The sequence below is a fragment of the Columba livia genome, chromosome 9, assembly GCF_036013475.1.
Source record: "Columba livia isolate bColLiv1 breed racing homer chromosome 9, bColLiv1.pat.W.v2, whole genome shotgun sequence".
NCBI lineage: Eukaryota > Metazoa > Chordata > Aves > Columbiformes > Columbidae > Columba > Columba livia.
In genome coordinates this window covers 5416413-5438667 of record NC_088610.1, presented here as the reverse complement: position 1 = coordinate 5438667, position 22255 = coordinate 5416413, and the positions used below count along the sequence as shown (strand labels likewise).

General features: G+C 40.3%; 1 protein-coding gene across 4 annotated transcripts in view; it reads left to right on the top strand.

The window, feature by feature from the left end:
- ARMC9 (armadillo repeat containing 9) overlaps positions 1–22255 on the top strand; it is a 60818-nt gene that overhangs the window by 31645 nt on the left and 6918 nt on the right. For all 4 annotated transcript variants that reach the window (XM_065072887.1, XM_065072886.1, XM_021280511.2 and 1 more), the window contains 8 exons: positions 624–700; positions 2429–2503; positions 3586–3676; positions 4976–5034; positions 10527–10631; positions 11348–11463; positions 14597–14721; positions 17918–18050. In XM_065072887.1, the coding sequence (XP_064928959.1) occupies positions 624–700; positions 2429–2503; positions 3586–3676; positions 4976–5034; positions 10527–10631; positions 11348–11463; positions 14597–14721; positions 17918–18050 (781 nt within the window). The remainder of the gene's footprint in view (positions 1–623; positions 701–2428; positions 2504–3585; positions 3677–4975; positions 5035–10526; positions 10632–11347; positions 11464–14596; positions 14722–17917; positions 18051–22255) is intronic.

Below are 22255 nucleotides of genomic sequence, written 5' to 3'. Positions count from 1 at the left end.
AAACAATGGAGGTTAGCTTCACCAAAATCTAAAGAATTAAGAAAGCAGTTAATCAATGGAACCCTCTAGGATTTGATTCTTTTTTTGTATCCATATGTGCGGACTGCCATTCCTACACACAAGGCCCGCTTTTCAAAGGACACTTTATACTTGTGTTAGAGATTCATCTGTATAAAAGAAGGTCAGAACTGAGTGATGAATAATGGCGAGAAACTTAACCTTCACTTGCGTGCTTCACTTCTACAATACAAAGATTACCCCACCCCCAGAAAATAAGGTCCTGTCTATGACTGAGAGACTTAAAAGGAGCTTAAAGTAAGTTTTGTTTTAAAAACGAAAGTAAGGTAGGACGAAGAATTAACTGCTTCCCATAAGCAAGATAATGGCTTTGTTAAACTTTTAAAAATCCCTTTGCATTGCATCCTGTCCAAGCCTTAAACTGTGTAAATCCAGAGTAACTCCACTGGTTTCAGCTCAGTTACACTGAGCAGTATTTGGCAGGAACAAGGAACAGTCTTGCTCCCTGTAGATTATATTTAGGACTGATTTTAAGAAGCAAGTAAGAAGCTTGCTCTGATCATTATATTTTTTTCAAGCATATTTATGTTTTCTCATTTTTACAGGGAAGAAAACGTGTGCAAGGATTGCAAACCATGTGCTCAAAGTTCTCTCTGATCTTCTTGGCCATGAGAATCACGAGGTATTTGTACAGCAAACTCTGGGTTAATGAGAAAGTACAAAGAAAAAATAAAGACAAAGCAAGAAAGGAAGAAATTAAAATAAGTAAATTGGTTTTGTTTCCCTTGTGTAATTAAGTTGTGTGAAGTTTTCCTAAAATTCACAATTATGTAAATTTTATTTCATCGGGCGCTGGTCTTTCTAGACATAATTATGTCTTCCTTCAACAAATGTTGGCAGCTAAGAATGAAAGTCTTTTAGATGCATAGTTAGAATGCAATCCACGTGCCTTTCTGATTGCAGTTTCTGATGCTGTTTAAATGTCATCTCACACCAAATCATCTCAAGCTTAACTAGTTCATGAGATGAACAATGTGTGGTGCAAGCCCATTATGCAAAACATCAGGTGCAAAGAAGCAAATTTGCTAGTAGTTTTAAGGAATATTATGAGAAAGCAGCACGCTCATGACATCGAACCCTTATTATCTTTTTATCTGTCACTTCATTTAACCTGCTGCTTAACCCTTTTGTGGTTTGTTTCTTTTCTGTCTCCAGACACACTTCCAGCTTAGATGCTAAATTAAACTATCTCAAAGAAAAATGTTAAAAATTATTAGTTATGTCTACCTTATGCTTTCTGGAAAATCACTCTGGTATCTGCTATGTAAAGCATTACTTCAGCTCTCTCTGCAGAGGGGAACTTCTTTAACCATGGAGTAAAATTCGAGGCAGGAAAACGTGTAGGCAAATATTGTATGAAGCTGAAATCAGGAAGGCAGAATTTTTACTAGAGTGTTTGGGAATGATCCTTTGTGCAAGGTGTTTGGGGACTTCTTGTAAAGATGAAATATAAACTCTGGTGTCATATGTGTCATCAGTGTTTTTTTGTTTATAGCTTAAACTGAAAATATGCTGTTGAATTCCGTGCCTTAGAATTACCTTGAAATTTCCCTCGGCGGGTGCATTCTTACGACCTAGTTTGCACCAGTGCAGCCGATAGAGGTTTTGTTATTGATGTAGAAGGCAGAAGGCCAGGAGAGCTTCCTGAGAAGCTGTGTAACCCCCGTGTAAACCCCAGTTCCTTCCCTTTCCTTGCTTCCCCTGCTCCCAGCCCAGCTCACTGTTCATTGTTCCAAGCTTATAGACAGAAGATGAGCCGGAATCTTAGCGCTCCAAAAGTAACTGGCCAATACAAAGGGTCACATAAGTGCTGATAAAACTAGTTTGACAGATCTGGTGGCAGAGCTTTCAGGCTGGGTGGTTTTTTGCCTCTGCTGAGGGACGGTAACAGGCTGCAGAGTGAGAGGATGTTTTGAGTAACCTTCTACGGCTTTTATCATCCTGCCTAAGGGTGTAATGCCTGAAGCCTATCTTGAGTTCATGCCGACACAGTCTTCTCCCTGTTCTTTGTCCTATTTTTTGTATTGCCACTAGTGTTTGTCAGAAATTAACCTTCTTTTTCTGCCTTCTTTTGTTTTTAGAGCTAGGTCAATTTGCAAGAATACAATTTTAGAAGGCGGGGCGGGGAGGATCAGCATGCAGCAATACTGATTTAAATAAACCATATCACAGGATATTTGCATCCTGAAAGTTCCCTGCTTCCCAAGTGGACATTTTTGCAAGTGCAGGCTAGCCTGACTAAACTCCCTGCAAGTAGTTGTTCTGCACCTTCACTCTTCAATTTTCCTTATAGTCAGCCGGGGTGTATGTAAGAGTTTTTCTTAGTGGTATGGCTATTTCTTCCTCTTAGATACAACCGTATGTGAACGGAGCACTGTACAGCATTCTGGCCATCCCTTCTGTCCGAGAAGAAGCCAGAGCAATGGTAAGAAGTGCTGCTTTGCACAGCGCAAAGATCAACGCGTACAGGTCACACACAGGTAGCTGTTGAGCAGTGTGCAGCAGGATTGTGAGGTAGGAGCCGTGGCATTTTGATGAAGGGAATCCACAAGAGGTCCTACACCTTCGATTCTGAGGCAGATACGAATGTATGTCTCAAACACTTCTGCTGTATTTGCTGGTCTTTTCCCAGAAGTGGAGCCCCAGTAGAGTGAAGGATTCTGTCTAAATTATAAGTTAAAGGTGTTGCTTTCGAATAGTGTTGTCTATCTAGCGTTTCGTAGACTGGATGTGGCCCAGGATGTGCTTTCATCTGTCCTGCTGCTTCTTCCCCTTATTTTACTCATTCTGAACCCGTGAATAGCCACTAAGAGGACGAGCTCCTCATGCTGCTTCTGTTTCTACCTGGTGTAGACATGATTTGCTGGGCAAGGCAGCAGGAAGAGGGTTTTAGCAGAACTGGGAATTGTTCTTCTGTGAAAGTCTAATGATAATGAGTGTGGTTTAACTTCTGGATTTCAGGAAGCTGTTCCTGGGATAGCTGTGTATCCCTCTATCTTAGAACTAACCTAGTTATATGCAGGCATAAATTGTTGTCAGATGTTTTACCTCACAGCACACAGAAGATTGGAAGTCATCTTAAATGATTAAAGACACAATATCCATCCCATAAGGGGCCACAAAGAAAGAAACTGGGTTTAAGGGAGGGTCAAAGTTAGTCCTGCTTTTTGCTTCTCTGAACCTTGTGCTGATGTCTCTGCCAATGCAGATTTTCCCTTGTCTGCTGGCTACTGTGTATTGAGTTCAGAAGGCAGAAGCAGTACATCTATTGTAAAAATTTGCTGTTCGTCATGGATACTTCTGTATTCAAACCTAGAAGCAATCTAGACAGCATTTTTTTTGTCTTTAAGAAGTGTATGGACAGAATGGAGCGTTTAGAGCTGGCACAGTGGTTTGTTCCACACCGCCTCTGTTTCTCCCAACAAAACAAAGACATTTTAGCTAACAAAACACTGTCACTGCGGTCACATGAAATACTAATCTAGCAATATTTTCCACTACATCCAGGGAATGGAAGAAATTCTGCGCTGCTTTATCAAGGAAGGAAATGCAGAGATGATCCGACAGATTGAATTTATTATCAAGCAGCTCAATTCAGGTCAGAAGAACAGATGCAGCTATCTGAGCTGTAAATCTTTCACAAAAGCCACAAGAAAGCTCATGTTTTTACTTGGCATTGAAACTCTCAAAGAATAACAATAGCGTGATGGTCTGAGAGAGGGTGAATAGTGAATGTCAGGATTTGAATGTCACATGTATTTTAAAATTTCCTTTTGTGTTACAATCATAAAGAATTAAAAGGCTGAATAGGTCTTAATCCCAGAGTCTTGGAACTGTAAATATGATGACCTCGACTGTTTTATTTCATGCTAGTGGCCTCACAGTAATGAGAGACCGCTGTCAACTGCACAAATAAACAGGTAATACAATTTGTAAAGCAGGATTTAGGGAACAGGTCTGTCTCTGCTCTTCTTATCTCTTGAGGAGTGTGGCTTTGTTATCTGAAATTATGTATCCTAAATAGGGGGCAGAGAAAATCCTTTGTGGACAGTAAGTTGATGGGTCCCAGGAGTTGTCGATGCAGTGTTAATACAGATAAATATGAGGATGGGACTATTTATTGTATTTTCTGTTCCTTGTGGTTGCAATGGAGGCTGAAGGAAGAGAAGGCAAATAACGAAAAGAAGATAAACTCTGATTAAATTTTTCTGGACAGTAAAAGTAGGACAAGTTTGACTGCTTGCTTTGGCTTTTGGAAAGAGCAGAAGACTGCATCACTTATGGGCTTAGCTTCTAAAAGAAGAAATGAAGTATTTAAACACTTTAGTGCCACTATGCAATAGTTGTTCATCAAGGTTATAGAATTGTTCCTCTTCTACCTGTGAATCATATTTTTAAAAGGTTTTGTCTGATTGGTGAGTAAAAGCTGAGTGTACACATGTCCAGTACAAGCCTGGCTGCTTTTTCCTACATAAATTAGTTTGACCAGAAGTTACAATAAGTATTCTACTATCTTTTTACTTACAAAAGCAGTGTAATATTGAAGTGCTTGTAGGGAGAAGTAGAATCTTTTATTTAAAATGAGTTGAAAAATGGATGAACTTGCAAGTGCACACATTTTCATCCAAGTGTTGTCAGTAGATACACTGAGACCTTATAGTAGGATTTATGAGAAAATAAATATTCCACAGTGTTTCTGTTTCTGCCATTTTCCCAATTTCAGTGATTTCTAGAATGCTTTATTAGAAGCAAATACTTCCAATAGTTGTCCTGAAAACAGCAGGGTGTCTGTATGAGAAGCAAGCTAAATCTTACTGTTGCGAAAGAGAAGCAATAACTAGAGATTCTGTGAAGCTGCACATGTACTCTTACACCATTTTGTTTTGCTTCTTTCTAGAAGAGCCATTAAATGATAGTATCGTGTCTGATGATGAAGAGGAAGAGGAGGATGAGGAAGTAAGTTTAAAGGCCTTGTGGCACCTTTTAGGAAAATCTTTAACCTTCTAGACGGAAAATATTTGTGTCGATAAGCCGGACTTTGGTGTTTTGTTTTGTTGGTTGGTTTTAGTTTTCATTTGGCTTTTTTTGGTTTGGGGTTTTTATTTCATTTAATTGCCAAGGTGTATTAATATTAACAAGAAAATTGGATCTGGTTTAATTCCCTTATCTTCACATGAAGTCCTATTCTTTTATTTTGGCAAGTCACCACCTCTGTGATAAAGGATTATAACTTGGAATAAGTGAAGAGATTAGAAGTTGCTTTTAAGCAGACCCATTTCAGCAGTTAAAGGAACCAAATGAACCAGTTTATCACCAGAATATTTTATGGACATGTTGTTACTTTTTCTTAAGGTATCATGATCTGTTCAGGGTGTGACTTCTTTCACTGTTTAGAAACTTTGAAATATATTTAATAAATTTTCTGTATGTAATGAAGGAAAACAGTAATTACAAATTAAGAAATAAGTCCCTCAGAATCACACAGAATCACAGAATCGACTGGGTTGCAAAAGACCTCGGAGATCATCGAGTCCAACCCTTGGTCTAACTCCAGTCCATTGACTAGATCATGGCACTAAGTGCCATGTCCAATCTCAGTTTAAAAACCTCCAGGGCCGGCGAGTCCAGCACCTCCCTGGGCAGCCATTCCAATGCCTGACCACTCTCTCTGCAAAGAATTGCTTTCTAATCTCCAGCCTAAATTTCCCCTGGTAGAGTTTAAGCCCATGCCCCCTTGTCCTATTGCTGACTGCCTGGGAGAAGAGACCAATCCCCACCTGGCTAGAACTGCCCTTCAGGTAGTTCTAGAGAGTGATGAGGTCTCCTCTAAGCCTCCTCTTCTCCAGACTAAACAAGCCCAGCTCCCTCAGCCTCTCCTCATAGGTCTTGTGTTCAAGTCCATTCACCCATAAAAAGAGAAAAGAAAAAGAAAGTACGCATGAGAAGCTATGTCATAGTAAATATAAACTGGTTAGCTGTATATTTGTCTCTGCTAATAAATGCATTTTATACTAATACTTCAGCATTTTTTTAAGAAGCTGTCTGCACAGAATAATGGGATCCCAGGTGTAGACAACCCACCATATTTGATCATCTAAATTGACAAGAAAAGCAAGGTGTAAATGATGTGAAGGAAATGTTGACCCAGTCTTCACTGGTGACGTTGTCAAAAGTGTATAGGGGACGTTGAAAATATACTATACTATACATGGAAGTTTTATCTCAAATAAGTCTACCACGTAATGCTTGTCTCTTATTGAAAAATCTTGTTTGAGAAATTTAAAATAACAGCTACGGTAAAAGTCCTTGGAATAGCATTTGTATGTATTTAGGTGGGTGTGTATGTGCACAAACTTTTCTATCATGTATCTGCCCTGAAGAAGTCAGTGACATTGACATCTCTGCAAAACATGCTTGTATTATAAATATTACTGGAGAACATAAATTTACTGAAAAACAAGTTTTTAGAGAAAAAGTTTTTGTCCTGAACCAACGAAGAACAAGCGACATGAAATTTACCAAGTCAGTTGTATCCATGTTCTACCAGCTTGTTGCACTTCATCGCGAATGCTGCTGAGCAGTGACAACCGTGCAACAGTCTGAGACTTGCCCTGGTCCTGCAGGGGAGCGAGTGCATTCTCAAGTGCATGTTGAACCTTTTATGCTTGGAAAGCAGAGGAAAAAGCATGTCCCAATTGTTCAAGGTGTGGTGTGTCCTCAACTGCCACGGGGTGCAGCACCTTGCAGGATCCAGCCTTTGCCTGGCAGTGTCCGGGGAGGTTTATGCACTACTTGCATTATTTAGCGAATTTCTGTGTTGTGGCACAACAGCTGTTGAACACGTGAACTGATTACTCTTGTGACTTTGCCTAAATTTAGAGCCATGTGGAAATTCTAAGTTTAGAGCTACAAGGAAGTTTTATTTAACAATTGACTCTCCCTCTTTTGTTCTAAGGGGGTACAGCAAACTGTTTGGTTTTGTTCTGTTGTTTTTTTCCTAACAAGATTATAGTATTGTACTTGCTTCACCTCCTGCAGTCCTGAAGTGAGTTTTCTATAATCTTTCCACTCCTTCCAGCCAAAACCAATGCTTGATGTACAAGATGTGGGATTAGTCATTATAACTTCCCTTTGTTTAATACGCTGCTTGACACTCTTTGACTGATGTTCCAAGACTTTGAGCGTCTTAGGTGTATTGTGAGAATCCAAAGTACTCATATTTTTGCTTGAACTCTAGTATACTTTGTTGGAGGATACTGTGCTCTGTTGGGAAAGCAGAGATAAGGAGCTCCTTCATGACAGGTGCGACACTGAATTGCCTGATAGTGTTGAACATTTTCATTACTTTACCCACTCTTGGGAATGAAAGGAAGGTGAGTTCTCCAGTCATACCCCTTCCACAAGCTGCTGCTCACAATCCCACCCAACACTCTAGGTCAAATAATTTTGTAATGCGTTTTTACCGCTGAACCATCATGTGATTAAAAGAGACTTCTGTCACTTCTTATTATTTGACTCAAAAATAACTGTAGGCATCTGAAACAGAACTGTCTGATTCCAGCTGCAAGGAGGCCCAGATTTTTAATCCCCAGTTTAGAAAATATAGCATATAAACAGCATGGTAGCAAAATGCTACACAAAATGCATAATGTTCTTAGTTGGTTAAATAAGAAAAGATTTGTTGACTCGCTGCCTCAGTGCTTGGAGCCCTTTTGTATTTTGGAAGTGCAGAGAGTTATTGTTCTTTGATGAGGTTCTGTGATAACATCTGATGTTGTGATCTGGCAACAGAAAGTTTTGGAAAACTGTATCAGAAGTATTGTCTTTACGTAACTTTGAAAAACTACAACAGACTGAATGTCTTTCAGAGCATGTCCTTGTATTGACAATTTAATGATGTGCATTCAGGCTGCTTACTCATATTATAATTTGTTGCTGATTTACGTAAATATCAATATTTGTACATTCACAACTTGAACAACAAAAGGACTCTTATGCAGACTTAGTTTTCAGGTTTTGCCCCAACTTTTGTTGTTTCTAAGAGTGTGTGAAGGTTCCCCATGCTGTTTACTATTACCTTTGATGGGTTTTTTAATTTTATCTGTGTTTAATTTAGAGTTGTTGAATTCTGTCTTGGCTCTGAGCAGACCTTGTGGTGATGACTACTTTCTCCTAAACTCTAGCTCCAAGATGGGGTTTAGCCTGTTGGCGGATAATTCTGGCATTTCTAAGAGCATCATACACTCAGAAACTTAAGATTCTGTAATGTGTGATGACACTGGAGCATATAAACCAAATGAAAAATGTCAACATGTATACCATTATTCAGAAATAAATTGGCTTTCAAGTTTGTCTGCTGTGCTTTAAATTAACTAGTGCAGAGCTCAGGATGCTTCTGGAGTACAGACCCACCTTCGTTATGTGCCATCTGTGGTGTGTTGACACCCACAGTCACAGTGCATAATATTTTCTGGTTGCTTAGTATTTAACAGAACAGTTGAGAGAATATTAGCTTAATGTATCTTCAGTATTTGATCTTTACATTTGCTTTTTAATTGACTTGGACCGTCTTTAAAAGCTGCTTGTAAAAGTGAGTATGCGATATCGTAGCTCTAATTCAAATAGTTACACACTTGAGCTACACTATATGACTGAACAGTGACAATTTAACAGATGTCCTTTGATCCCTTGTCAGCACCTGGCAATAACACCAGTAAACTGCAGTGTGAAAATACACTTCAGCTAGATAAGACATCAAAAGAAGGAGTGCTTAATCAAAGCAAGGTTGGGGAGATCATCTAGTCCAACCAGCAGGTTCATCAGAGCAGATCTCACAGGAAGGTGCCCAGGTGGGTTTGAATGTCTCCAGAGAAGGAGACTCCACAGCCTCTCTGGGCAGCCTGGGCCAGGCTCTGGCACCCTCAGAGTAAAGAAGTTTCCCCTCATATTCAGATGGAACCTCCTGTGCTTCAGTCTGTGCCCGTTGCCCCTCATCCTGTCATTGGGCACCACTGAAAGGAGTCTGGTCCATCCTCTTGACACCCACTGTTGAGATATTTATAAACATTGATGAGATCCCCTCAAAAATACTGTCTTGTTCTTGTGTTACAACTTCTGGTTTGCTGCAAGAGTCCCTCAAACTTTAAAATTTCCTGGTTTGCTGATCTGAAGAGTGAATTCTTTGTACTTTTCACTTGAGAAGTTGATTACAACAGGGGATTGTTGCCTTCCTGTGTGGTATTTGTATCCTAAAGTACTGATTCCAATCATTTTGTACCGTCCCATGTTGTCAGCTTTAAAGCTTCTTTGCAAACCTGAGTTACAGCAGTGCTTCACATTGCTGTAAAAACAGCTGCTGTCAGACAAGCGCGCTCTCACCCTACAGGAACCGCAGCTTGGGGAGGGGTTTTGGATGCCCAGCAATAAGGATTTTTATTGTGCTTCTGTTTCTTGAAAATGCGTAATTAAATGTTTTAGGGAATACATGGCAATAAATTACTGCAGTGATTTGTCAAGGTGAAGGGACATACTCCAGAGTGCTGAATATTCACGTGAGCATTTCAATCTCACGGAATGCTGGTATTATGTTTAGGAAAGGCTATGAAATGTTTTAAAGTGTGCTTGCTTTCTTTACTACTAGTTGTTATAGTCTAACTTAAATTTATGATACTGACTCATAAAAAGATCCAGACAACTTTCCTGTCAAGTTTCCTACCATCCTCTTTACTTGAATGGTAACTTTCCTTGGTGATTTTGTTGTTGGTTTTGTTGGGGGGGGAGGGGGTTGTGGATTATTTGGTTGGTTGGTTTTTGTTAGAGTTGACTTACCTTAAGTTTGGGGTTTGTGTTTTTGGTGGTTTATCTGTTTTTACCACAAAAATACCCCAAACAAAGAAACAAACAAACAAACAAGAGAGGCCTTTTCTCGGCCTCCCATGTGGCTGAGAAATGCCATCTTTTGTTTTTTCAGCCTGTACTGTATGACTAGATTCACTTGGGCAGATCCACAGAAACTAAATCTCCATATTTCATACCGGGTGCTAGTTAAGCATTGCGTGCTGAAGAGCATTGCATCTCTTCACAGCAGCATGCGGTGTTCTACAAAGGTGCTAACGACTGAGATTTTTCCTCAGCCTTTATTAGGTCAAGCAAGGAATAATTGTTTGGGGTTGGAAATCTGAAGGAGGAAAACTTTTTAAACGAATACTGTACATTTTGGTGAAGCGTTTGTGGTTTTTTTATGCTCTAAGGATTCTTTGGTTTCTAGTTATATCACAAGTTTAGGTTACTTTTTGGATAGAAAATGCTTGTACATTACAACTTTCCAGTACTGTTAGTGCTGCACATGTAAGTTCTTATCATCTAAGTGACTGCCGAAGGGAGAACTAAATTTGGAATGTAAACTACTTGTAACCTGGTCTCAAATAACATGCGTGTTGCTGTTGCAGGAGGACCACGACATCATGGAGTCTGATCTGGACAAAGACGAGGTGTTGCAGCCTCAACTGGGAGAGCTTGCAGGAGAGAAGCTGCTGACAACTGAGTACCTGGGAGTGAGTACCACTCACTAGCACCTTGAAATAAATTAATTTGCTGGATTAAGTGCTAAATTTCAGCAGTTTCATTACTTTCTAACATCTTTTCTTCTTCAACTGTTGCTTGAAGAGCGTTCTACCCACACAGCAGTCCAAATCTTCCACAGTCTGTTGTATTAGCTGCTGTTCAGTGGAATAAATTTGAGCTACCCTTTCACAGGAGGTGGTCAGGCCGTGGCTTAATAATAAACTAAAGTCAGCCTTAGGGTTCCAGTGCTACCTCAGTGACTCTGAGCACACAAAGCAAAGTGGTGAGCAAGTTATTGATCTTGGAACACTCGGCTGGTCTGAATATATATTTTTTTAAGTTGAAAAGTTAACTGCTCCTGCAGGCGTTATACCAGATCATGTATTGTATGTCTTACCTCAAGCAGCAAAAGCGCATTAAGTAAAAAACGTGTAAGGCTGACATAAATGCGCCATTTAGTGTGCTGTGACTAATTTGAGATAAATGTGACTGTATGCCTTCTGGACTCTATAGGTCTACCAGTGCTGATGTTGGAAATGTAACATGAGATAAGATGTCATAGAACAGCCTACAGTGATTCCAGGAATTTTATCTAGTGACACAATGATATGTAGTTTCTGATGAAATATATCTATGGAATTTTCTCTATGGGTCCACTTACCTGTCTTTCCACTGCATTTTTATTGCTTTATTTCCCTTCTATCAGATAATGACTCATACTCCAAAAACCAAGAAGAAGCTGTTTCCTGGTGTCCATCAGAGTGTAGATGAGCCTCTCCAGAGACCCGTGACACCAGGTTATCACAGAACTATGTGCCTAATGTAAGTCTAATCAAATGAGACAAGCTGGATTTATTTTCAAACTCATTTAAAACAAACAAATAAAAAAAACCACCTTCCCTACCTAAAAGTGCATTGTCATTGATCATTCCTTAAAGATAATTTCAAAACAAAAAAAAGGAGAGGAATATTGTACACGGAGGAAGGTTCACTGGCTTAGGTCACATACTTGGAATAGCTGAGTATATGTTTACTGATCAGTTTGATTTAAATTTGTATGATATCCTGTGTGTTCATAGTCTTTCATCTTCTCATATTTTAATGTTAAGTTGCATGGAGGGTCCAAAAGGTCAGAGATCTTCCACTTTATACACAAGAAAGTATATTGTTCTGGAGAGGTTTGCTACCCACCCATAAGAGAACAGATTAAAAAGAAAATGGCAAAGGCAAAAATCTGATTTCCTGCTTTGGAAGAAATACTTTTCCCAGCGGGCAGGTCTGTAGCAGGTCTGTCTTGCACAATCTTGATTTTTCTTCTGAGTACTAGCCTAGAAAAAAATGGCACGTGTTTGAGCGTGGCACTTAGTTCTTGTGCCTGCTATAGCCTAAATGCAGATTGGGAGTTTGTTCTTTGTTACTTGGTGCCCTTTCTCACAGTGGTGAACTTTTGCACCATCATAATGTCCACAGCTTTTGCAAGCCCTCTCCCTATATGTTGTGCGTGTGAGAAGAAAACAGCAACTAATCAATATAAGCTCATATTAGTAACATAGTGATTATCTAATAATTTTCCCACAGTCCTCCAAACAAACTGCAAGCCTTAAAAATCTAAACTGACTGATACATGACAAATATACGTTGCTGCTTTATTGTGGAGTCAGCATTACCGAGTTCAAGGTCCCACATTCCCTACACAGTATTTTGCTCATAGGGGGCTCAGAGACCTGGACTGATTCTGTGGAACTGGCTGCAAGGGATGGCCTTACAGCCTATTTATAAAGTACTTTTCAGTAATAAATCCTGGTTACCACTGGAGTGTCTAAACATTACATTCCTGCTTTATAAGTGGAGAGAAAAATAAGCCTGTGAAAATGAAGTGACTTTCCTACGGGAAGTCACAAAAGCGGTGGCACACCTGGGGGAGTGGCTTTAATTTCTTGGTTCCATGTAATGTGCTGCCATTTATGCGTCAGAAATAATCTCTAGAGGTGATCGCGTGCCTCCCCGTACCACCAGCTCCCCAGAGCGTACGTTTGCTTAGCAGTATCCTGGATACCAGAGTGACGCTGGTCCCGGCTTTTGTCAAAACTCGAATCTCCTTATGAATGGCCGCGCAGCTCGTGCCTCTGCGAGACGGGTTCAAGTCGCTGCTGGACGCAAATTAAAACCACTTCTGCTCATGCTGGTTCTGGTAGCTTTGGGTCTAAGAGAAGCATTGGTTTGGCGGTGGGAAGCAGACTTTATAGGTTGCCTCACTGGGTAAACTAAGGAGGAAAAATGTAAACAGCCAAAATCTAACACGGTGAAAATATGTGAAAATCAATTTCCCTGCTGCTCTGGCCAAATGGTAGAAATAATGTGAGTGTTTGGTGCTCCCATATTTTAAGGAGGAAGAGTTGAGATACCAGCCAGAATGAGAAGTCTGTATTTTGTATCTAACTAATTTGTGTGCAAGAAAACTGCAGTAAATAGATGGAGGTGTTCCGAATTACCTTTTACAACAGAATAGGACAAGCTTTGGCTATTATGCTGTTCTAATTTTAGTAAGAATTCACTTATTAAAATGAGGAAATACTCTGTTAGGAAGTGTTGCAAGAGGAAGACAATAAAAGTGATCAAATCTTAGCTGCCTCAATTTAAAAGCAATATCTAAACTGGATTTATTTCATATTTTGAATAATTTAAGTGGTTTCTGTTTGTATCAGATGAAATGGCATTAAAAACATCAGCGTTTTTATTCTTGTATGCATCTTGTCTGATTGGGGACAATGCAGGACAATTGATCTGTTTGGATTCAGCAGAGTAGTTAAACTACATTAAAAATGTATTATATCATATCATATTTTTAAAACCTTGTGAAAGAGGAAGCAATTGATGGAGATACTACAACATATATCTTTATGAGTTGTTGGTTCATACCTTTAAAAGGGGGCGTAGATTTCTAGCGCTGAATGGAAGTATTCACACAGCAAATTGATGCAGAATAGCCCCTGCACATGTAGCAGCTATTCCATGCTAATTTTTCTATGACTTCTCAGTGCAGACAAGGCTCTACTTACTTCAGATGAATTGTCATGGGATCCCTACATGGACAAGCTCTTCCTGTACTGAGCTGAAGGAGTCAGGAAATACTGGAAAGCTGCTCTTTTTTTTGGGAGGGCGCTTTTTTCTTTTCTTTTCCCCTCCTCTTTAAAGACTCTCTGGCTGAGATCACTCAAGGGGGACTGAACTGCTTAATATTCTGCTAGCTGTTTCCTTAGAAACAGATTTAGCTGTGAAATCATTAACTACCTCCTTGGACCGCATCCTTTCTAACTAGAAATACAGTCTAGTTGCCTTAGCCTGGTAGTGGGCAGGGAAACTTTCTGTGTCTGCCAGCTTCTTTTCACACACATTTCGCACTTCTCTTGCTGCTTCTGTGTTTTATTGCTTATTAGTAAGCGATCTTGTCCCTGTCCTGTCCTTCAGCTACTTCGGTTTCTCATTGATCCACCTCACTTGGGAAACCAACAGTTCTATTGCTTATCTGCTTGGATTTAAGTTTGTGTTGCATATTTCTCTGTAAAGTGAAATCTTTGTAATACTCAGGAGCAAATCTTAAATCCCTTAAAAAGTTAAGTATTGAAGACCTCTCAGGCCCGCTGCTGCAGTCTTTTTCTTGTGTCCTGCTGGTATTTTGGGTCTTCAGACTGCAAGGAGTTACAGTTTCCTTTCCTCAGCTATTTTATTGCAGTAGGAAAAAATGTTCATTTCAAATACGTCTACTGTCAGCTAGTTTGGGAGCTACAGTTATGCAGTTAAATTATGTCCTTAGAACTAGTTTATAATGTGAAATATAAAATAATTTTAATATCTTCTATGTCATTACAGGCAATTAGAAGAAATCAGAATTTACTCTCATGCAACTTTTTATACTGCAAACATTCGTCACCCTGCATTCTCCTTTCTCCTTCAGGCCAGAAAACGACACCAGTTCTTGTCATGATACGGATGAGAAGCTGCAGTGTCTGCCGAGTGGTCATCCTCCCATTTGTGGTGGCAGCAAGTCCAGCATCTCTGACCTCTGCATTTCCCCTTCATGTAAGGATATTCTGTTGTTGTTCACTGCTGCTGTCTTTCCTGACTGGGGCAGGTGTTCGAGGCAGAGCTTCTGTGTTGTAAATTGTTCTGTTGGGTTTTTTTGTTTAAATGTGGTCTTGGAATTGTCTCAGGGTGGTCTGCCAGACCTTGGGGCACATGGTTGGTATTTTGGCTCGAGCTAAATGAGTGTCCACAGAACATAACGTGTGGTCAGCAGAGACCAATGGTCTCACTTGCTTTGCTCCATCTTGCTCCCTGTGGAAGGGCCAAGGATCACACCCAGGGCTTCCGATGTGCAAAGTGCACTGTGTTTCACTCCACCATGTCCTCTGCCTGGGGAAAAAACTGCAGCCCAAGAGATAGTGTGCTTCCCAACAGGCAAAGCCCCTTCCTTGATCAAATATACCCTTGTTTGGATCTAAATGAATCACTGTCTGCTGGCACCTGCAGGCTCCGTTGGCCAGACCTCTGTATTAAAGTTCAAGGCAGCTGCAGTTATCTGCTTAGATTTTTAACTACATTCAAACCATAAAAGGTTGGGGAGGATGGGAGGCCCTGTGCTGTATAGCTGCATTGTGGGTGATGCTGCTAAAGATTCTGTCCTTGCAATTTAAGCTGAAATTAATGCAAACTCAGCTGAACCCAAGTGCTCAGAAATAAGTGATGGAATTTAAAAGGTTATAGACTTATGAAATACTTGATTTCTGAACTTCTGATATGCACAGGATCGTGGATGTTGGAGTTTCAACTTTCTTGCAGGGATTCATTAACATTTCCAATTAGGGATTTGAGGCAAAATGTTCTGAAGTCTTAGATAAAGGATCTTGCAGCATATCCGGTACGGAATTATTAATAAGTGCAGACAAAGCATGACTTTACTTAGCTGAAAAAATATGCTTTGAAGCCATAAAGGAATAGCATACTATTTTTCTCTCTCTTCTTTTTTTTTTAAATTTCCTAGAGGAAATGAAAAAGGATTCTGAGAAAAGTAACCAAGGTCTTGCAGACAGGAATCTGCTTGCGTAATGCCTCGAGCTGATAAATAGAACACGCTGAATGAAAGCCATGTGATAGAAGCAGATGAAGCTCCTGTTCAAGATGGGCATTTGGGTTCTTACTGTCGTGTAGGAGCGAGAGCTGCTGTCCTCAAGCCTCACTTGGTGCTGCACCAGGAGAGCAGCTGAGCCTGTTCTATGGGGAGCTCACCTGGCCAGGGGCAGCAACGCAGCACAACAGAGGCTGTAAACTAATCAAAAGCAAAGTTTTCCTCTGTAGAAGAAGAAAAAAAGAGACATTTTATATAGTCATGCTCCTTAAAGGCAGGTATTAAAGCAGTTCCTATCTGCTGGTTTAAAGTGTCGTTGGTTGCAGTTTCTAAGGCATTTTGCAGCCACCAGGAGCCCAGCGTGCCATCTGAAACACATTTTGATAATACTTTGCCAGTCAAATGCATTCACTCACCTTTGTCACCTTTTCTGTTCCGCTGCTGCTATCTGACAGTTTTTTCCTAGAGATCTGTGTGAAGGTTTAAATAGGGAACCTGAGTAAGTCAGCAAAGTAAATGTTGTTCACTTTTGGTGGATAATTTTGATATAAAGCCTTAAGGCTGAAGAATATATAGCATATTGCAAGTTTGCATGCATTCTATGTGTAAAAGGCAAATAATTTTTGTGTGTGTCAGAGACAATTCTTTCTAGCACTAATTCAGGCTGTAAAACAGCACTGAGCTACTTGAAGGATTGCCAGAGGTTTATTTCAGGTTTCTGTGAGTAGCCAGGGAAATACATGCTTGTTTTTTGTATCTTTGGGGATTTAAAAATGAGGATTGACAGAAGAGATAGACTGCGCTGCTGGAGCCCCTGGTTGTTCATATCAGTGACAGGACTTCCATTCTGTATGATGAGTGGACTGGGTCTTTGGACATCGCCTGTTTTCCAAAAGGTGGTGGGTTTAGTAATTCTTAAATTGAAAAGGCTTTTATTTAAGACAGTGGAAGATAAACCCTCTGTCTTTTAGTGCCTTCTGAGATATGTCAGGGAACAGTACATAGCAGAAAGGTGTAAAAATAACTGCACTCCTCCTAGAGACACTCATCATGCCCTGCCAAACATCTTTGCTGTGAAATAAATATGCCGTTTATTGAGTTCTGATGGTTGTTATGCAGTACCAGGAACCCGCTCACTTCAGAATATGTATTTTTCAGCATGACATGAATACTTTGGGATTCAGAGTTTCATGCAGTCGAGCTATTAAATGAATAGTAAGAGACCAAGAGTGAAAAAACAGAATAAAAGCTTCATGTGGACAGTTATTATCATCGAGGTCATATCTCAAAGCAGCAAAGTTCAGCCTCAAGAAACCTTCATCCTCTTTTGTTTTCTAAACATGAAAGCTGTTGTTAGTGTTCTGCATGCCCAGATTCATTCAGCCATTCTTGAGTCAGTCTGCTGTAGTCTCGGTCCATCCTCCCGTTTTAGCACTTTGCTAGAGAATCAGTAATTCTGGCTCTTTTTTCTGTTTTGTCTCCTGTGAGCAGAAAACTTGCAGACTAAAGATGAACCCTGGTCATCTTGCTACACATATTATGCTGGATGTCAGACAAAACATGTGCTGGGCAGCGAAATGCTTGTCTAGGAGAGACCCGATCTGCATCCATATCGCATGTGGGAGTGAGTCAGCATGGGAGGAATGGAGCTAGAGATTTCCCTACACTCTTGTTGAACTTGCACATCTTGGTAGCCTCGTGTCTCTCAGCAAACTGTCCTTCCCTTCTCCAATAGTGTAAGGCAGAAAGTGAGGTGTATTGAACAAATGTACCAGACCTGAAGGCTGACAGAAGTGTAGAATGATGCCTGTTACTATAGATATGCACAGGCAACCACAAGTGGTGGCGTTAATGAGATATCAGTCATTAGCCAATAGGTGTCAGCTGATGGTCTGCATGCTCCCAGCCCATTGCACATGCAGATTGTAGCTGTCTGACGACCCAAGCACGTTTTACTTTCCAGCTGTGAAGGGCTGGACACACACACTTGCAGTTTGCTGGGCTCAGCTGCCAAGCTGCAGCGCGCTGTGCCACACGCCTGCCAGTCTCAGGGTTTCCTTCTTACCACAGGAACTGGGACTTGATTGTGTTTCTAGTAAAACTCTAAAGAGACAACTCCTTACTGAACTGTGTTGTTTTTTTTTTTAACAGCAGTTGAAATGAAGTCATCTGAAGTATTCCCATCAGGCCATAGAATGGACAGAAGCATCCCAGCTGGTGACAATATCTTGTCTTCCGGATCTACTGACTTGACACAGGACAAAGTAAATGGGCAGTCTCATAGGTATGATTTATCCAGATGAGTATCTAAAAGTGCAGAAGTAGTCTGAGGGGACTTACCAGCTAATTCCATGCTGCTGTAAAGACAATCTGTGAAGTCACTTGATATATGATGTAGTCTGGTCTGAGACAGCTGTAGTGGTACTTGCCAAAAAAAATACCCTTAGCTGTGCCAGAGGCAGCTGTTAATTTCTAAGCATCTGGTCCAGAATGGGAACAATCTCAAGCAAGACATAATTAATGAACTTTACATGTATGCCCAACGCAGTCTTCTGCAAATAAAACTTCCTGATTGCTTCCTTAGATGACTCGACTCTAACCCATGAAAAATCATTTACTAGTAAAGAAATAGGTAGGACTGTGGGAACAGGGCAGGAATTAACTTGCAGAAGAGAGGAAAATTTAGCATTTAAGTGGTTCAAAGTGTTTAAACATGCTGAGCTGCTAGCAGTGCTGACTGGAGCCTCTGATTTATCCACTAGGCTGGTATAGCAAGGGAAGCAATATTAGGAGTTCTCTCAGCAATGGTTTTCATCTCTTCCTTGAAATAATTTCTGTCAAAGGAAGGTGAAAGATCCTGCTCTTCCTCTCCTGGTCATACCTTGAGCCCTCTGTGAAGCCTTTGTCACACGTAGGACTGTGATGTTACATCTTGGATGAGAGCTAGGAATTCATTAGCAATCGGACCACAGTTTACCAATGTTTTTCAGGGCCCGCATGTGTCCTTCAGACATTAACAGCTTTTTCCTATAGCTAATTTGATTGGGCCAAGTTTTAAACAGTGAGTGCAGAGAAATTTTAAAAGCAAGTACATTCCAAAACTAAAACACAGAATGGGTGGAGATGTGGTAAAGGAAAGGTTTTACCAACTCTTTATAGACTTGAATTTTCAGAAGTGCGTAATTATTTGCATCAGTTAAAGCTCTAGCACTTTGAAAACTGGACTTTATTTAGAGCTTTGTTTCTTTCTGGCCTACAGATGCTTGTAGGTTTGGGGTTTCGGGGGGGGCTTGGTGTGGTTCTGTTGTTTGTTTTTGCCTTCCTTCCTTCCTAGTTGTGCTGTTTCCATGGTGAGATCTGAGAAATTTCATATTGTCAACAAATTACGACTGGTTGGCAGCTGAAGTGCTGAGTAGTCATACCCCTACCCCAGCACTACTGGTTTTATTTCTGTTGCCTGTCCTAACAGTAGCTACGCACATACTACAAGTACAAATAGACCATGAAAAATTTATGGCCAAATTGCTTGCTTTGTGATGGAGAGAGAGATCATTTTTCAGGCCTTGGCTTGCAAGAAGTCATAAGTTGGCAGTGTCTTTCCCCCACCTTGGCTTTGCTTCTCTACAGTCATAATCTATTATTAAGATGCATCCCCATTAATCTTTAGTTTTTCTTCATGAATATGTGTAAATGTCAGTAATAGATGGACTGAAGGCACAGGTGCAGTATCCTGCAGAAGAAGATAATATCTTCTCATTGCGTGCTTCCTTAGCATGCACACAGTAATCTGGATTTACAAATGCAGCCTCGAGTTACGGATATGGGAATGTAGCCATCCACAGTCCAAGCAAACGCAGGGTTTTCTATATCAAGGATCTTTTGTTAATATGTTGGTGTTGCAATACCTAGACCTGCCTTTTCATTCTTTCATTCTTGGGAGCATACTTTAATTTGTTTGCAAAACAAATGGAGCAAATAAATCACTGCTTGGTCATAGTTTGGACCACTGTAAGAGGTGGCTCCTTCCTACCAGGCAAATACTAAGACCTTCCTAGAAGAGGTACGTGTGAAAAGTGCTGAGTTGTGGTGAAGAAGGGATCACTGCTGTATTTCCCCTCTTCCTTAGCAGGATAAATTGGGAATTTAACTGCACAGAGATCAGTGAAATTACACTAAATCAGTTGAAGAGAAGAATGAGGCCCTAGTGCTGACATGTCTATTGCAGTTGTTTTATTTCCACTGGAACAAATGATTGTTCTAGCTGATGAATGTCAGATTGGCAGCTGCCCTGCATTGCTATTCCCTGCTGTATTTTGGTCATGTAAAAATACAGATTTTTAGTGCTTTTTAGCTAACTGAGGTTAAATTTGTAATAGACTCGAGTTTACAATTGTGGCTGGCTGAAAAAAAGCCCTTTATTTTTTTTTTATTGTGACTATGTCCAGTATCATCATAATAGAGTTTAAACTCTGCAGGGCCACCGTAGGTCTGTAATGGTCTTGATTTTCTGATAATCTGGTAAAAATGGCCAAAAGTCCAAGTGTATTTCTCTTGGAAAAAATGGTCTAACTCATCTTTGTATGTTCAAGTCCTATCGCATCTCCTTGTTGATTTTTCCAATCCCACTGTTAGTCTGTTACATACATTTTTATAGACAATTATTTTCATTTCTTCCAAGTAAACAGTTTTCTTTCTTCTCAATACACATGTAGGTTTCTGTGTTTGTTACGGGTTTGCTTTTTTTGTTTGGTGTGGTGTGGTTTGGGTTTGTTTTTTTGTTTGAACACTACACCTTGTCATAAATGAGTCCTTTACCAAATCCCGTGGAACATTTTCCCACAGTAGATTTTGCTGCTTCTTTCTTGATCTCCTCACGTTCTAAAGGATGCCGAATAGCAGTTTTCTGTGTTATTCTGAGGTTTAATTGTTTTCTGTTGATCTAGGCTTATTTATTGCCGTAGTAAAAGTTGAGGTGGTTCAGTGACACCCAGGCACAGGGGGACTGAGATTTGCTCAGAAAAACAGCAGGTTTTTTAAAAGCTTTAGTGTTTGCAACCAGCTTATTTCATATAATCCTTTTCCTGGAGAGCCTGCAAAGGTCTGAACTGCCCTGTGAGGCCTTCGTGCATTTATTCTCTCTCTTTGGTGTGAACGCAGTGATTTTGGTGACATTACTTTCTCTCCAAAGTGCTTATCATCTACCTGCCCTGGGTTATTGCAGTGAAACTATGAAGATTGTTCATGGCTATAAAAACACTTCTTAGTGTACAGGAATACAAATCCGGGGATTTGTTATCTATTGCTGAATAAGCAAAAGCAGCTCATTTATGGGTTAAAAACTGCTGTAAAGCTGTGGAAATATTGCTTTTTTTGTCTACATTGGCATATCATAATACACATAAGATTACTAGTGAGTTGAAAATCTGGCTCTTGAAGTGAGGTGATTAAAATGACAAGAAATAACAATGACAGTATTTTATGGAGAGATATTTCAATATGTCTGTGATCCATTGCTTGGGGTTTTATCTAGCCCATCTTACTTCTTTTGGTTTTGTTATGCTAGTGTGTTTTTGCTGCCATCTGCCACCTCTTGTTTTGAAAGGAGACAGGTGTAATCCTTGTAATGCTCAGAGGGCTGCAGAGATGGCTCTGAGCAGACAAACTAGCATGTCTCTGTCCTTAACAGTTAGCATATACATATGTAAAATACAGACAATTAGTGCTATTTCAAATACAAAAGAAACACTTGCTCAGATCTCCCTGCAAAGTGAAGCAGGGGAATGGAAGGGCTAATCAGCACTGACTCAGCAGCATTCCCAGGGGAGGAGGGGAGATTAAATGTCTCGAAAATCCTCCTAATCACTCTTTCTGATGGCCACAAAGGGTTCTTTTGATGGAGCTAGTAACACGGAGACTTTCCATTTTAATCGTCTGTCTTTAGATGGCACCTTTTTTGATCTCCTGCCTTTGGCTCTGCTCTTTTTTCCCTTTCAATATGATGAGCTTTTTCACGTAGCTGTTATTTCAGTTTAACCTTTTATCTGTTTAAGAGAAAATTGACTCAGTAGAGCAAACATGAATATAGATTCAGAATTATTTTAGAGGCTAACTATTTCCTGGTAGTCTCTATTTTTGTACCTGAACAATAATATATTGATGCAGGAGGAGGGGAGGAGGACAGTGCACCCCCACACAGCCATGGACTAAATGTTAAAGACTGGTATTCTTGCAGCACATGCAAACTGTGAAATAGCAGCAGCTTCTTCATGTTCTCGGTGTGACCAAGTAACCTGTGTGCGTAGGGGATTTATGTCATAGATGCCGTCACAGCTTTTTGCTCTTTTGACAAAGCTTTCAGGGAGTTCTACAAATCTCATCGCAGCTGGGAGTCAGGGAGGCTGCCTCTGTCTGCCGAGATTGTGACCTATACCTGGGAGAAATAATAGTGTTTGTGCCCTAAAAGGACGTGTTCCTGTGCTGCAGCATATC